The sequence below is a fragment of the Accipiter gentilis genome, chromosome 6 (genome assembly GCF_929443795.1).
Source record: "Accipiter gentilis chromosome 6, bAccGen1.1, whole genome shotgun sequence".
NCBI lineage: Eukaryota > Metazoa > Chordata > Aves > Accipitriformes > Accipitridae > Astur > Astur gentilis.
This window is the reverse complement of record NC_064885.1, coordinates 30,374,475-30,390,907: the sequence shown is the minus strand read 5'-3', so window position 1 is coordinate 30,390,907 and position 16,433 is coordinate 30,374,475. Positions and strand designations below refer to the sequence as shown.

Here is a 16,433-nt window from a genome sequence, read left to right as displayed (position 1 = left end):
AACACATTTTTATCGTGGTTGTTTCATGCTATAAGTTTCATCAAAGTTCAAAATAAGGATGGATCTGTGTCCAGAAAGATTTTTACAATTTTTCTTGATGCTGCAACTGAAATTTGATGTCATATGGGCAAACTCGTAAACAGGTGAAGGGAAAGCTTTCAGATTTGTCTAAAACATTCATTCAGTTTTCTCCCTGTTGTGGCACAGACGGACATTAACATCTTTAAAATTCTGTCTTAAAACCATTGGGTTTTTTATAGGTAAGTATGTATGATTTGAATGTCTCAAAATTCACTTATCTTCAGAAGCATAAGCAAGACAGGTTTTGTGGGCAGAGGCCACATCTTTTATTAAACCAATTAATGCAGTTGGAAAATACCTAGAAAACTTTTTCTTGCTACTTAGAGCATGGTTGAAATAAATCAGTAATGTACTTTGCTTTTGTAATTTGTGTTTAATATTATTTTGAGATTATTTGGCCTTACGTCAAGAGATTTGTTTGATAACTTTAGCTATTTCATTTTAGCAGTGATTCCCCAGCTTCTGCACTGTTAATTAGTAGGTCAGCTCAGCTACCTGAGGCAGCAATCAGCAAGCAAAGCACTCCTTGTAAGACTGAATAGTTCAGGGGTTTCCCTTCTGCCCAGCTTATGATATTAGTAAAACCAAACTTTATCTGTGGCTGCATCTTTCTGTGTTCAAAATGTATCCAAATCCTCATTACTGATCAATTAGTCTGGTTTTGAGCCTTTTAGATTTAGGATCACAGGATTAATGAGAAGAAAATGAGTAGGTAGCAATATCATTTCATATGGAGATAAGGAGAGACTAAGCATGAATGAGCATCTCAAGACGTCTGAATAAAGAATTTCCTCATTCTGTCAGTGAAGTTTTATGGGATATGGAGGGAGGATTATGGGAATATTCATGAGCAGATCAAGAGGCATAATGAGTTGATGTATGAACCAGCTTATCTTTTAAGTAAACATGGGGTAAATGGGAAGTAGAATAGCCATTCATTGCCCCTAGGCCTGTGAATTTTACTATTCTAAAGATGGAAACAAGGGTTTAGTTACAGTAAGTCTTCACTGATTTCATTTGATTTTTCATGACTGTTTAGCCGATGCTGGAAGAATTATGTATTTGTAACTTTGGGTCTGCATTAAACTTCCAAAGACCACACTGTCTTTCTAGAATCCAGTTTAAGCGATAGTATATATTTAAAATTCTGCAGTACCGTATAATAAGAGTATAGTATTTCAACAGCCTTCTGTGATATTGGAGCATTGTATAACAGTGCTGGGGTAGTTCAGCCTGTTAGAAAAATAATTTGCTAGCAAGCTGAATGCTTTTAATCTGTGGCATACTTGTACATTTTGAAACACAGTATCACAAAACCTAGAAAGAGCAACAGGTCATCTTTGTCTATGCCTTAATTTACTTATATATTAAGTATTGTTACCTGAAACTCAAATGATGTTCTGGGTTTGGCATGTTAATAAAAGTTCCTCAAAACAAAATGTACTGCAATTTACAAGTGTAAGTCACTTGTATTTTGATCTCGGTGTCAATCAAAACCCTGCAAATGTGGGTACACAGCTTGTGCATTTCACAGAGGAGAGAACTTCCCCAAATAAAGATGGGTAACATCTGACTCTTGAATTGTAACAATTAATTGTTGTTCCAAATGCAATGTCACATGGTGCTGTTGAAACTATGGGCAGTTATCCCAGAATTGCAGACCCTGCACTTGCACTCATTAGAAGAGTTCTGCCTGAGCATTGATATTTACTGGTTTATTAAGATTAGTGTTGTGTAAATACGTAACTCTGCTATTAGCCTATTCAAAAAGTAAACCAATTTAGCAGACTGCTTCTCTATGCTACAGAATGGACTTGTGGGAAAATGTTACAAGTTGGCTGGGGTCTGCTGCTGCAAAAGGCTTTACTACTGCTAAGAATACAGGGCATAGCATGAATAATTGCAGCTATTTGGGAGTCATTGTAACTGTTCTTTTTTAAGAATAGGCAGCATGTTTTTTCAAAATATTAAATTACCTCAAGACCTCATAATTATTACAGTTAAGCAATCATTTCAATTCAGTCTAAGTATAAAAACTAATAAAGTGCTCATAATATGGAGTCAATTTTGGTATGTCTGTTCTCTGAGCAAACACAGCTGATTCAGTATATTCTGGTGGAATACATATTTGCTATTCTGTTATTTTAATATGCCCTAATCAGAAAATTAAAATCGATTTTTGTTGGCACAAACCTTTTTTTAAGGATGAAATAATAATTATAGATTTTTGCTGATGCGATTAATTTTCAGGACTGGAATATTTCATTAGCAAGAGGTTGAGGAGGGAAAGTATTTGCATTTAATACAGCTAAATCTGCCTGCTTTCACTGAGTCTAATGGCTTGATCAATATACAGAACATACTTAGGGAAAGCACATAGCAATTAAAAAAAAAATCCATATCAAAAATAAAGCTATTGAAAGCACGACATGAAGAGATCTTCTGGGTCGTGAGATCTAATCTCCAGTTATCACTGGCAACTGCTGCTCAATTTGGAGAGTGAGGTCCAGGATTAATAATTTCCAAAAGTATCTCAACTCTGTCCAAGATAATAGACATTATTTCAAAGGCTAATTTTGTAAACATACACAGAGCATCAGTATTGGAAGCCGAGCTAAGTAGTTGCCTAAATAAATGCCATAGAATTAATGTTTTCATTACACAAAGAGGTTTATATACTGACATGCAAACAATACATATTCTTCTTTATTTAAAAAGATAGTAATGAAAACGCTTTGAATGTGCTTAGTAAGGAGAAGTGATCATGGGACTACCTATTTTTTCATTGGCAGCTTTCAAAGATTCTCTGCTGAACTGAATTGAGGGTTGGGGTTTTTTTCCTTGTAAAAAATCAGGTACTGCTGTTTCTTAACTTCCAAGATACAGCTTTTGCCCTCACACTGACTGTAATCTTAATTTAATATCAATGTATTTTAAAAAAAACAAAATCAGCTGAAATTCAAGAAAGTTCTTTGGTGTTCTCTTTAGGACCCAGAGTGTGATTCAGCCTCACTGTACTTATAGTATAGTATAGTGTTTGTAGATAAGCACCATTGGGGAAGGGGACACTGAAGTGTTGAAAATATAAGTGGCTTGCCCTTCATCACCTAAGAATTGCATGATAAAGATGTAAGTTTGAGAGTTCTTCATCCTCATGCAGGATATTTTCCATATTTTATTTCAAATACTAACTAAAATTCTCTACTTCTCTTAGAACAGGACTACAGGGGTTTGCTGAGATTTTTATTATTATCATTTTTATTAGAGTTACTCTAAAATGGATTTCATAACTGTCAGTGGGATTGTCACTTTGTTACTGAATGAAACTTTTAGTTCCCTTAGGTACTTTCTTAGAGCATTCTCTTTGGAGGTTATTTTAAGGCTGATTGTTTTATTTTTCTTCCTGGTTTGCTGCTATTTCAGCTCAGCAAAGCAAGTTTATAACATGGTATTGCTAAAGAGAAGAAAACATTAATAAAAGATGTAGGGAAAAAAAAAAAGTCAAACCTTATATGTCATACAAGGGAACATACGGCTTTAATCCAATAGTATTTTTAGCTTGAAAAAAGCAATTTTTGTCTATGTTTATGCTCATCTAACTTATTTTTGTCTGTCCTACTGCTCTCCCCTGTTCCTTCATATTCTGAAGTGTGTGTTTCTCATGGCTATAATCACAGATAGAAGGAGCTTCAAATGAGGAAGTGGTGAGAGAAAGGCAGGAAATCTTGCAGGCTTTGGATTCCAACTATGTTCTAAGAAGTCTTGCTTCATAAGCAATTGAATAAATCAAATAGGTTATACCATGACAAGTGTTGTATGGAATTGAGAAAAGAGTGGAAAAATGCTTAAACCCCTGAATTTTTTCCAATCAATGTTGCCTTTTCATTTTCAGTAACTATTTGTAGCTGTGTTCAAGTCATGTTTTTGTAGAGAAATAAACTCCCAGCTTTAGTATTTATATAAAATAAGATTCTGCCCACATCCATCTGGTTACTATTGAAATGCAAGGAAATAAAGTGCAAGTTTTAAACATTCTTAACATTGTGCATGCCCTTTTGAATAGGTGTCTTGAATAGTGACATTTGGTTCCCTGAAATTCTCCCTGCTGAAAGGGCACTAGCTTTCAACTCTTTTTAGAATGATTAGTAGTGTTTGTGACACTTGCTGTGGAGAATGAGGATATTTGGTTAAAAGAGAAAGGGATTAGTGGGCATTATTTAAAAGATAACAACTCCCTATATGTAACAGGTGTACAGTAGTTCTGCTATGCATGATCTAATGGAAATTTCAGGGGTTTTAAATACAACATTTCTAGTATTGGATTGCTTTGATAAATTTTTGAATTATTGAATTAGCATGATAATCGTAAAATATGTTTGTAGAAGTTCTTCAAATGGGACAGGGTTTCATCTGACGTAGAAAAATGTTATAAATCTTAGTAATTAAGAAAATAAATGCATAGGGTAATATCGACGACACCATTCGTTTTTGTTCACGTTTGCAGGTTTGTTTTTTTGGTTTGGGGTTGTTTTTTTTTCCTTTCTGGGCATGTCCTCAATTAAGTAGTAGGTGTTTGAACACTGATGTTTTTAATTCCTCCAGAAAAAGTTCGGGAAATCCAGGAAAAACTTGAAGCCTTCATAGAAGCCCTCCATCAGGAAAAGTAGACTGTTCAAGCAGGTAATCATGTTTAGATAATAAAAAGATTGCTATGATTTTCTCATTGTTCAGTACAAAATTATTATCCATCTATTTTAGATGCACATGTTTTCATACAGACTTTGTGAAAATTTCTTTTTGTTTTATTCCAGTACCTGGCTACTGCTGCTTCTTGCTTCTAATCTGCAGAACTATAGTTTCAGCTTTTATGCCACAAGCAGATATGAAACTTAGTAGAAGTACAATTACTGGCTAGTTATTCAGATATTGTGAAACACTGTAGGCTATCTGATTACTCTCCATTCATTATTTTTATCTGTGTTAAGAGAAAGAAGGCATAACTAACTGGAATCAAAATCAAGAGAACACTTTTCTTGTCTATAAAAGCACTTTGGTTTGGTTTTGGTTTTTGTTTTTTCCTTAAAGGCAGTGTGTATTGTTAGCAAAAATATTTGCATGCAGGTAATTTTCAAATTTATTTCTTCTATATTAATTCTCAAAAACCTAAGCCTAAGTGCTGTCATATATTTGCACACATTTTAAAACAATCTCCTTTTTGTTTCAACAGCAACTTACACAAGAATGCAGCCTTTTCCAGTATACATTGCACAAAGAAGAGTGAATAGAAATGGCTTTTGTGTCCCATTCTCTTTCTTATCTTTTGGGGAGCATCCTGAAATGTTGGAGAAAGAAAATAATGTCTCATGGGATTGAGAAGTTCAGTTAAAATCCACCTGCTCTTTTAATTTTTGAAATGACATGGACATGACAGAAGAATCTGACTTGTGTGTCAATGAGATAGCTTGGGAGCTTGCTGAAGTTGTACATTTAAGGTGGCTTTTTTTTCCTTTCAGGAAAAAAAGCTCTTATTTTTGTCATCTGTGTTGTATGGTAGAGCTGGATCGGATTCATAAAATGATTTTATCTGTTGTCATTCTCTTGCCTGCAAACGATCCTGGGAGTTTGGCATAAAGTTTTAGTATTTGTATGTACATTAAAACGCCCTTCTAAGTAATGCCATCTATATTTGTTATGCTCTGTGTTGAAGCATTCTCTGATCACACTGGTACAGATTTCAAAGCATGCTGTTGAGCTCTTGAGAGGAAGTTGTGGATTTTGTTAAACTTTTAAAACTCTTGAGAGACATCATCCAAGCAATCCTTGTAGTGCTTTCAAGTGAAAGTACAGACCGCTGTTCACTGACACCTGAAAAGGTTTGGCTCAGGAAATAATGTCAACAGCTGCTCTTTTTACCCGTTCTTTCCTAATATATGTTGTTAATATTGAATCATAGCCGATTACATTTCATTTCTGGGATTGCACAGACTCTGATTTCCTTGTTAGCTCCTCCCTTCACCATAGGTACAAAGTAACCTGATTGAGTACGTGTGAAATGTAGAAGGATACTCTGTACAATTCCAACTTGTCCAACCTCCTTAACTAAAAAAGGAAAAACATAATTAATTTCATTTTTCTAACAGCTACTGTAAGACCAAAATTGCTTTTATAAGTGTTATGCATAAGGTCCTTCCACACCCGCTTGATTTCTATCATTCAGTATAGTAAAAATAGTAAGTAGTCTTTCTTTTACTGCCTTTCAGTTTTGCCATAGAAATGTCACTTCTGACAAATTTAAGCATGATATAGGCTCTGTATCATAGGTGCCTGGTGATTAATCACCACCATATTTTTCTGCCCACACTTTGCCACAAATGATCTGGATACACTTCTGAATACTTCTGTGGAAGAAGATGTTAGGTCTGAAACAGTTTGTTTTGCAGTTGTCTGATTATGTACATTGAAAAATTTATTTTTCCATTTTGAAAAGGCTATTGATTTTGATGCGTGGCAATTAAGAGAAGAATCTGAACATTTTCCACCAGACACTGTTTCTGTTTGCTCTCAGAGGAAACAATACAAAATTTGGTAAGATGTTCCCCAAATGCTGAGAAAAAATATTTAGTCAAGTGGACAAAAAGTGGAGTTATTCATAAAATGGTGCTGAGAGGTTAAATATTTCAAGGTGATCTAACTGAATGTTTTGGGATTTTCTCTTTAAAATTACTTCCTGAAAATGAGTGTTTGAGAATGGAAAAATGAAAAAATGGCTTATATCATCATCATCATTCTCTGAAGAAAACTTCAGAAATGTAAGCTTGCACAATTCTGAAGGCAGAGTCCTTAAGTTGTATAGCAAGTGAAATATGTCTATATTTCTGTTAAATTCCTCTTTGTAAAAAACCAAACACCCCCCCCCAAAAAAAACCAACAACCTAAAAAATTTTTGCATTTACCTAGAAATCACTGTTTGAAACTTCTGCGTAATGTAAATGTTGCAAAATGTCGCATCCAGTGGCCCAGTGTTCATCTCTTTTAGTGTGATGTTCCTATAGTTTTAGTTCCAACTTCTCTGTGCTGCTCATCTAAGACTTAGCATGTTGTATTCCATGAAAACTAGGTATTTATTGAATAAAAATGTAACTGAAGGAATAATAAAATGTGGGTTTTGAAGGCAGTGCTATTGCACCTAATTCAGAAGTCACTTTGGCCTTCTTTTTCTCATTTGTTAAATTGTGAATAAGTATACTGTTAATGATATTAAAATGTCTGATTCGGAAATGCTGTGTCAGCACCAAGTCACTGTACCAAGTGTTATCTTTTACTATATAAATTAATTATTACCTTACTGTTTGCATAATACATTTAGACAAAGATGTCTTATGAAAAATCATTATGTTGAGAGTTTATCCCTCTGCAAGTTTAGATAATGAACTGATATTCAAAGTATAAATGAAGCCTGGTTATGGAGTGTTAGTTTCAGGTGCATTTAAAATAAACATGCTTACTGAGACGATGGATTTGAGAATTATAGAGTAGTCAGCTTACCAACCCATGAATTCCAGAATATATCTTTTTTCCTTATTTTTCTTTTAGCTAAAGAAAAATCTTACAAAATCAATTGAAAAAAATATATTCACTGTAAAACTGTGGTATTGAAGGTGCTGCACATTTGCTCCACAAAGCTTAAAGGCAGACATGGACATGTTAGGATCAGTGAAGAATTATAACTCTACATTAACTTGATTTCATGATTAAACTAACCAAAAATGGTCTTAACAAATATGTAACAGGTAGTTTTATGCTGGTTTTATAGAATTTTATGTTAAGTTTAGAGTTACAGCAAGTTAGGCTTATCTCACTACTAAGTTAGCATCACTTAACAGAAGTAAAAATAGGCTTAATAAGTGCCATTAGTTGCTCCTTGTAAGGAGTATCTTACTAGATAGCTGTAGTTATGTTAAGCAGCATAAGAAGGAAGTGCCGACTATTACAATTTTTAGATAGTAAACACAATCATTTGAACTGTCTCTAAAATTAATGTGATACTGAAAAGTATGTTATTCCAAACAGTTTTGCACAAGTTCAGGGTATTTTTCTGTATTACATATACTACCTTCAGACTCTCCATAAAGCAATTTATTTTAAGGAGCAAAGACTAATCTGTAATTTCAGTGGCTTTTTGAGATTAGGGAGGGGATCAGCAAATGCAAGTATAATTATTCCATAAATGGATATTTCATTTCCAAAGCATGTTCTTTACTGTCATGTAGATATAAGTTATTTCTGTTTTTCATGAAATGAGATGTTTGAGCCAAGGCTTAAATATTAATGGCCAAGGGTTTTTCTGTTGCTTCTTCATGAAAAAGGTAAAAATGGTGCTTTTTCAAATGTCAAGACTTATTCCGAGTGGCTACTAGTAATGTTACCCTAAGTTATGAGACCATGAGAGAGATGAAAAATGTGGAAATGTGTAAAAGTGTCAAAAGCAAGCGTAGTTAAGTTAGAGGGCGAAAATGTCAAGTGAAGTTCTTAGTTATTACAAACATACTGGTATGTTCTATTTCACCATCAAGAATATATTAATCAATTTTTTGACTGAGTATAATTTGAACCTAAACTGAGTTATGGTGTATTTCCAAAGGTAAAGTTTAGAGAATTTAATTTTTGTGTATCTTAAATGTAACTTAATAACTCTTAACAATTGTATTAAAAAAGATGCAAGAGATTTCATCAGTTCAACTAAGAAATATTGAAATATGGGATCTCTAAACCTGACCCAGGGCCCCTTGAGTCAGTTAGAACTCTTTGTTCTTGGTGGGATTTGGTCCTCAAGATGTCTGTGGGATATTTTTATGTCAGTGGAAGTGGTGCCATATGAACTCAGTCTGTGGTGATACCTCTGTGTTTTTGCGGAGTTGCAGTGTGAGTTTTCTTTGACTATTTGGAATGTGTTTCTAGGTCTTGAGATGCTTTAGGAAATGTTCCAGTCGTGCTTCCTCACACAGATGGGATGTACAGTGGTGAAGATTACTCAGGTATTGGGGTACCTCACAAGAACTTAGTATGTATGGCTATCTGAAAAAACAGCAGCTAATAAACTAGCTTCCCATGTTTTCTTTTTACTTAAATTTCGTCAGGAAGCATTTGACTAGAGAACTCCATTGACTGAGAAGTAGAAACCTCCCCATTTCCAAAACCTGTAGAGGTTTGACTACAGTTCTGATTGCAAACTACCATGCTAGCCTGAACTACTGTATTTCCAGTTACTGCTATCTTGTGTACCCACGTGGTTCTTGATGCTTGGCTTCCAGGCTAGGAGATGTTTTATGAACACTCTCTGATCACCTGCATAATGGAAATAAATACATTTTTCTATAGAGCTTAATAATTGGCTTAAAGAAAAAAAAACAAACAAACCTACTTTCATCTTGACATGAAGATTTCAAGCAATCTTAATTCTTGGAGGATTCTATCACTTTACTTGGTATGATGCCCTTGCAGTGATCTCCAAGATACTTGATTATTTTATTTTTTATGTCAGTTTAGAGCTATTGGATCCTGTTCTATTTTGTAATTGGTTCAGTAATCCATCTTCCCTTGCAGAAATATTTACAGACCATGATCAATCACTTGCTAGATTTTGTTCAGTAAGATAAATAAAATGCATTGTAAAGCCCTTGCAAGATAGGTCCTACGTAGTCAGGCAACTCTTAACACTGTTCACTTGTACTTTGACAAAAGTGGTATATATATACCACTATATGGCTGTGATATATATACCACTATATGGCTGTGATCACAGACCTTTTACAGAGCAAGACTGTCATCAAGAACTTTTCAGTATAAAATACTATATAGAAACAAAGGGAAGAAACTGAAAGGATACAGATTGTAATGATTGTTCATGCTATGGTGCTGGAATAGAAAACCCATGCAGATTTTTACATACACAAATCTTGCTTGCATCTGCCATCACCTCAGTGCTGTGGCACATCAGAAGGTGAAATTATCCAAGCTGTTGTTCTGTAAGAAATGCTAAAAATCACAGGTATGATTTTAGATTTGGCTATAGAAGTGATTAAGGAAATAGTTCTGAAGGTGCTTCTGGAATAGTTTGTGAAACAGCTCTAGAGCCAACCTCATAAACTGTTCTAAAAGTGTTTCTGAAACTGACTCTAGATAAGTTTTCTTGGGTTGGTTGCATCGTTCAGTGGGGAAATGCTTCCAGAAATGGCTCTAGAAGTGATTGTGGCAATAAAGCTGAGAGTTCAGTCTAGCAGCTATTGTAGTGTTCCTCAAATTGACTCTTGATGGGGTTCTAGGATGGTTCTGGAGATGAAATGAGCCTGCCATTGGCTGTGCAACTGATTCTGAAATAGGGTCTAGGAGCTGTTCTAGAGCCAATTCCAGAAGTATTTCTGGCCATTTCTCCTGAAAAGCTGCTTACTGTTCATAGCAACAAATGGTTGTGTGTTTGTGTTGCAGAACACTGATAGAAGGCTGTTCATTTGCTGCTGTTGGAAGTCTGTAGGATCTAAGAGGGCTTCCAGAGCAGTGCGTCCTAACCTGTCTGGTGATTTCACATTCTGATTTTAACACAGATTTCTGACCTATCCTTGGTAGTGACAACTGGCAAAGCCAACGATGAACTTTTTGAAGGTTCATCAGAGTGGTGCGTTTATTAACAACTTGGATTATACTATTCCTAATATAGGGGAAGATGTGAAGTTTGGCTTAAAAGGGTATTTTATAATAAATTTTATAACAGAAATAGTTTAAGTGTTGTATCCTCTTCAACATTGGAGAGACTTTTTTTCAGAAAAGAGCTGGGCATCACTGGACAAGCCTGACAGCTGCCACATCCTTAGAACTGCAAAGGATAAGCACATCCTGTTTGTGCTCTATTACTATCAACCTTACCATTTGGAAATGACATAACCTACCCTTAACTGACTCTGCATATTCATATTTCATAAAGAAGCATCTCTTCCAGACTGCTGGAATACAGTAGATTGCACAACAAAAGCCTCTTTAGATCTAGAAATTATTTCACTGCAGAAATCATAACCAAAGATCATTTTCACTTCCATTTCAAGCAACTGTTCTCTCTTTGCTAGCCTCATGAAATAAGCATTAAGGTAACAGTATGCCCCCTATATTTAAGAACATTTGAAGCAGTATTTTGCCTCATCTCCACAAGCCAATTGCCTATGGCTTTTGATGTTTAGAGATGGAACATTCATTGCAACCTTCATTACAATGAGTCTGTTCTGGTTCATGTGAAAATCAACATCCTTTTTTGTGTCGCTGCCTGACAGGATGCTACAATACTATTAGCATTTGCAAAGGGTTTGCTCTCTCTAATAGTGCAACCCCCAGACCACAGGCTGCTCAGTTTGTGTTTCTCTATTATGTGAAAGACACAAAGAAGCTGAAGGCTGGCAAAGGCCTGTCAAATCTTGTAATGTAGCGAGCGACCCCAGAGCTTCATTCTGCTTTATATCATCCCTTGTTCCCCATCCCACCCCTTTCCTTGAATGGGCTCTGAGGTAGGTAAATGAATTCAGCGGTATGGTAGGCGGATGATTCCTTTCTGACCTCATTCCTGTACCATTTGTTTCCAGGCTTGTTGGAGGGAAAGGGACATATCTGAACCTTTTGTTTCAAATAATTTTCTTGCAGGTTGGGGAGTTAATGCAGACCTTGTCTGAACTCACCCGAGCGGAAAGTGTTCTGGGTACAAGTCATGACACGCTTGGTCCCTTGGAGTTGGCAGATTAAAGGAGAAAGCAGTGAATTGGAATTCTTTCCCATTTAGCATTGCTTAAACACCTGGACACCTTTTCCCTTCCACCACCCCCCCCCCCCACCCCTACCCCCCCCCCCAGTGTGCATATACTCTCTCATGCCTTGAAATATCTTGTCTTAAGAGCAGGCAAGAAGCAAACAAAGAGAAACCTTTGAACAGCCCAGCGTTCCATGTTTTAGTTGGGAAGATGTTGAGGCTGAGGCAAAAACTGAGTACAGCATACACTGACAGCAATGGATTGCAAAGGAGTATTTCAGACCTACGCCTGAAATTGGCAGAGAACTTCTTAGGTTCAAAGAGTCATGTTGGTTTGTTTAGGGATTGATCTTGGATCATGTGTTTTGATGGTAAGGAAAGCGATGGTTTCCTGCATACCAGGACTGAATCTTAGGAGTGATGAGACCTCTCATACCAGAGTTGCCAGAGCTGTGCATCCTTGAAGATTCTTTTGTAGGAGGAAGACTGGAGGAATGTGACCGGTAGCAAAATGTGAGGTGGGAATACCACCATAGCTATCCTGCGTAGTTGTAAGTTTGTCCTCTGCGCTGTCAGTGCCATGATGTCTGGAGCGTCATTCTTACGTCCCGAGTAATGGATTCCTAAGGTATCAAACATAACACAAAAATATTACTCCCTCCAAGTCTTAATTGTACACAGCGATAAGTTTGCATTGTCTGAAGTGTAGAATCATAAGGAACCACAACAGGAACCAATCTACATTATTTCACTCTCGATATTCATGGAGGTGTTCTGCTGAAGAGAAATGTTGTGGGTAACTTGAACTGCCACAGCAGCATACACCTGGGAGGAAAATGGGAGATGCGCAACAATCTCCATCTACTTAGCCCAGTAGAAATCTAGTGAGAGGCCTGTTTATCATTTTGGCTTATCACTTTTTGTTGCATGTATGCTTTGCAGAAGGCTTCGACAAGCCAAGGCAAACACTGGCACACATCTGCAAGAACATCAGGCCTCAGAGTTGGTATGAGAGACAGACATAAAGGGGATGAAAGAGGACTGTCATACCCCAGGTAAGGGTGTTGCCTTAAAAAAATGTAGATATATTAGTGATTTTATGTTGTTGGACTGTAACTTGAATGTACATAAGGGATATTGTCTATCACATTGATGCCTATGCATATTAATGTATTTTCTGCATGTACTTATAGAACTACATAATAATGACATGTTATGAAATATATAGTATTAGGCTTGAAAAGCAAACTTCCATATTGTGCACAGATTCAGTGCATCCCCAAAACAAACTGTTCATGCTTCATTTGTAATTCCTCTGTGGTACGTTTCTGTATCTCGGGTGGAAGATGAGCTCATCTAACAGTTGTAATCTCAAATCCACCTAACCTGAAAGCTATTTGCATGTGCAAATTATTTTGTAGTTTAGGACTAATTATGGACTAAATATTTCATCCAAATAGAATAGCTTCCCTGCCCCATGCCCTGGATTTCTTGCTAAAATGTTTTATACTTTCACAGGTTCCAGTACTGATGACGTATAGCTTTGTGTGAGGCCTTTCCAACTTTCTCACAAGCAGGACCAGCATGAATGTTAACTGTATAAGGTCCCTTACAAAAATATATAAATAACATTTTTAAAAATTCCCCACCAATAACCAGGAAGGCAATGCTATCCCTTTTGTTCTTATCATGTAGTGCCTCTGCTCTAACCAGTGGACAAAAGATTAATTTTTATCTTGCCTTTTATCTTGCAGTTCTGATCAATTAGATCTTTTTGCAAGGAAGCTTTTTTTAAGCTAATAAATGTTTGTTTCATGGCCCAAGGTTGGTTGCCACTGGATACTATTACCATAAGGAAAATAAGAGCTTCCTGTTTAAAAGGGCCTTTATCCCTCCTGTCAGTTTATGCATAGTCCATCCCTTCAGCTGGAGGAGATAACATTTCCTTTTCAGTAAAAGGAAATAATTTTCCACTGCCCAGTGCCTGAAAATGAGAATTCAACAAGGCTTATGGAAGTACAGCTAGCCAGAGGTTATCTCGTGAAGGTTTATCTCTCTACACTGCTTTGTTACATGTTTTTACACACCCTGTTTGCTTTTCCTGCCAGCACAACCTCCTTCTCTGGCCTCCTCTGCCCTATTGGCATGTAAATTATGCCCACACCAGGTGACATTCTCTGGCCTGTGATGTGCTGAAGGTCAGATTAGATGCTTACAATAGTGCCGTCTGGCTTGAAAAATATGTGGTATAATTCATGCTACTGCTCATGTCCCTTTTCAGTTTTGTTTCTGTTGTCCTGATTTTAGCTACAAGTCTGTAGCACGCTTTATATAAATATACCTGTATCTCAACATATATACTATGCGTGCATATGTATGCAATGAAAAAAACATGCTGACTACCTCAGAAATTGTCACTTGCTGACTGGTCTCTCTGCATAGCCCAGAACAGAATTTATTTAAGTATCTAATCTAGTCTGAAAGACAAATGCTATTAGTAGATGAGTAACAGAGAAGAAACATTGAGAGTGGTTTGTGGCAAGAGACTGTTTTCATGTGGAAACAAGGGAATATTATAGCACTTGCCGAAGCTTAGAGCAACTCCCAGATCCTTGCTGAAATCAAGCTTTGTGGTGAAAAGGCTTGTAGCCTGTTGGGCCAAGAGACGGGGATTATAAGAATATTCATGACTCCTGAGAATCAGCAGGTGAGACCTAATGCACACATTTGCCCCTCACCCCTTTCCCCGGCTCATCCTTTTGGTAAACAGTACATAAAGGCTGGGTTCCCAGAGTGACTGAACTCAGTTCCTGGTCTCTTTTTTTCTCCTCTTTTTTCCCCTCCATTCTTTCTAAAAAAGATTGCAGTGTTTTTGCTACTTGTCCCAGGCAGAAGCACGGACTCTCCTTTTCATTTCTAAAGAGCGACTGTGTGGCCAAACCAGAAGTCTTGTGACATTACTTAAGAAAGCAGAATGGTATCTTAGTATCCGAGGCCTCTTTTAAAACATAAAGAAAAGCCTTTCTGAGAGCTTGGATTAGCTGGAGAGGAATCTCTGTGACATATGTGCATTGTCTTAGGAAAGCATGGGTTGAAGCCAACTGGTGGGCCTCTGTCTTTAATATACTAGGTATTTGTCATGCCTGTTACGGCGTGCTTGCTAGTTAGAAAATACCCAGTATGTAAAGTCCATGCAGTTCTAAGCAGTCACAGTATGTGATTGATGCAGGACACTGTTACAAGAGAGTGAGTGGCAGGGGATGCTCTGTGAAAGGTAGATTCCTTGGGCAAGAAGGGGAAAAGTATTTTGCTAGCTTTTCCCAAGTGAAGCACAAAGGCATGGTCTATAGCAGGTTTCACGAATCAAGCTTTTGCAAAATTGTCTCACTCTTTCACTGTGGTGTGGGTGAAGAGGGATTCTCATGAACGCTGATCCTGTCCTGATTCTGACAGACTTCACCTGCAGGCATGAAGTTGCATGTTCAGCGTCATGCAGTAGGGATGATTGTCGGCTCTTGAGCTGAAGCCTGAGTGTTGTCAGCCCTTTGAGGCCTGAAACGGTGCCTGCAGTAAACAGAGGAGGACATGCTTGATTTTTGCTTTAACTCAGTGTTGCATGCTTTTTCTTTGCAGAAATGTTAGTGTCAGTACTGTTCTCTCTGTCCCGTGATCTAGCACAAGCCCATTCTACTGGCTTGTCATTCTCCTTTTACACAGATTGCAGCTGCAGATCTGTAATAAAGTCATTTGGCAGTGGGAGGTTTCACACTGAATGCAAGGGAAGGACGTTTAGGCAGCTGTCAGTCTACAGACTGTACCACTTACCCAGGACTGGGTGCAACTGGAGTACTAATCCTCCCTTTATCTGCCCTGGTGTAAGGCTAGGGCAGGCACTTTCCCAGGTCCATCAGCCTTCCCAGCAGAGACAGCCAGCTGAAGCCTTTCTGGCTGCGCTGAGACACAGGTGACCGAACAAAAGTATGGCTTGTTACAAATGTACCACTGTGCCAACATTTGCTGTAGCCTAAAGCTTGCAGAGCAACTGCCAGTGAAGCCACAGTGATCATTCTGCATTAAGATGAAGGTCACTTTGGGTTTTTTAATGTTTTCAGCCTTTCCAGGAAGGATGTTTACAGCATTTTAAATTGCCCTTGTAATTTCAGTCTGCAAGAGTTGTAGTGCCTGGCTCTGACAAAACTTGTTACCCTGGGTTTGAAAGTGTCTCAACATAAGGATGCTTGTTTGCTGTGTCCTGGGACAGCATCCAAACAAGATTTCAACAGTTTTCTTGTTAATCTGAATGTAACTCGATAGCACTTAGTTCTGTGGCTGGAATTTGGTCCCAAACAATTGAAACTGAACTGCTGTCTGCTCAATATAGTTTTTCTAGTAACTGATGCATCTAGGTCAACAAACTGACAGGCATTGCTCATTTTACTGCTTGGCAAATATTGAACTAAAGTCTTCAGCACTGTAACACTGTTGACAATTGCAGGATAATGGCATTGTCCTCTTTTGTTACTGTGAAGAGCATCTTCGGTTTGATTCTGGCATAACACACTCTGTA

At 37.3% G+C, this 16,433-nt stretch overlaps 1 protein-coding gene across 5 annotated transcripts in view; it reads left to right on the top strand.

The window, feature by feature from the left end:
* Positions 1–6,028, top strand: part of OPA1 (OPA1 mitochondrial dynamin like GTPase) — a 58,257-nt gene extending 52,229 nt beyond the window's left edge. For all 5 annotated transcript variants that reach the window (XM_049802951.1, XM_049802947.1, XM_049802949.1 and 2 more), the window contains 2 exons: positions 4,684–4,761; positions 5,309–6,028. In XM_049802951.1, coding sequence (XP_049658908.1) covers positions 4,684–4,748 — 65 coding nt within the window. In that variant the 3' untranslated portion in view covers positions 4,749–4,761; positions 5,309–6,028. The remainder of the gene's footprint in view (positions 1–4,683; positions 4,762–5,308) is intronic.
* The last annotated feature ends 10,405 nt before the right edge of the window (positions 6,029–16,433 follow it).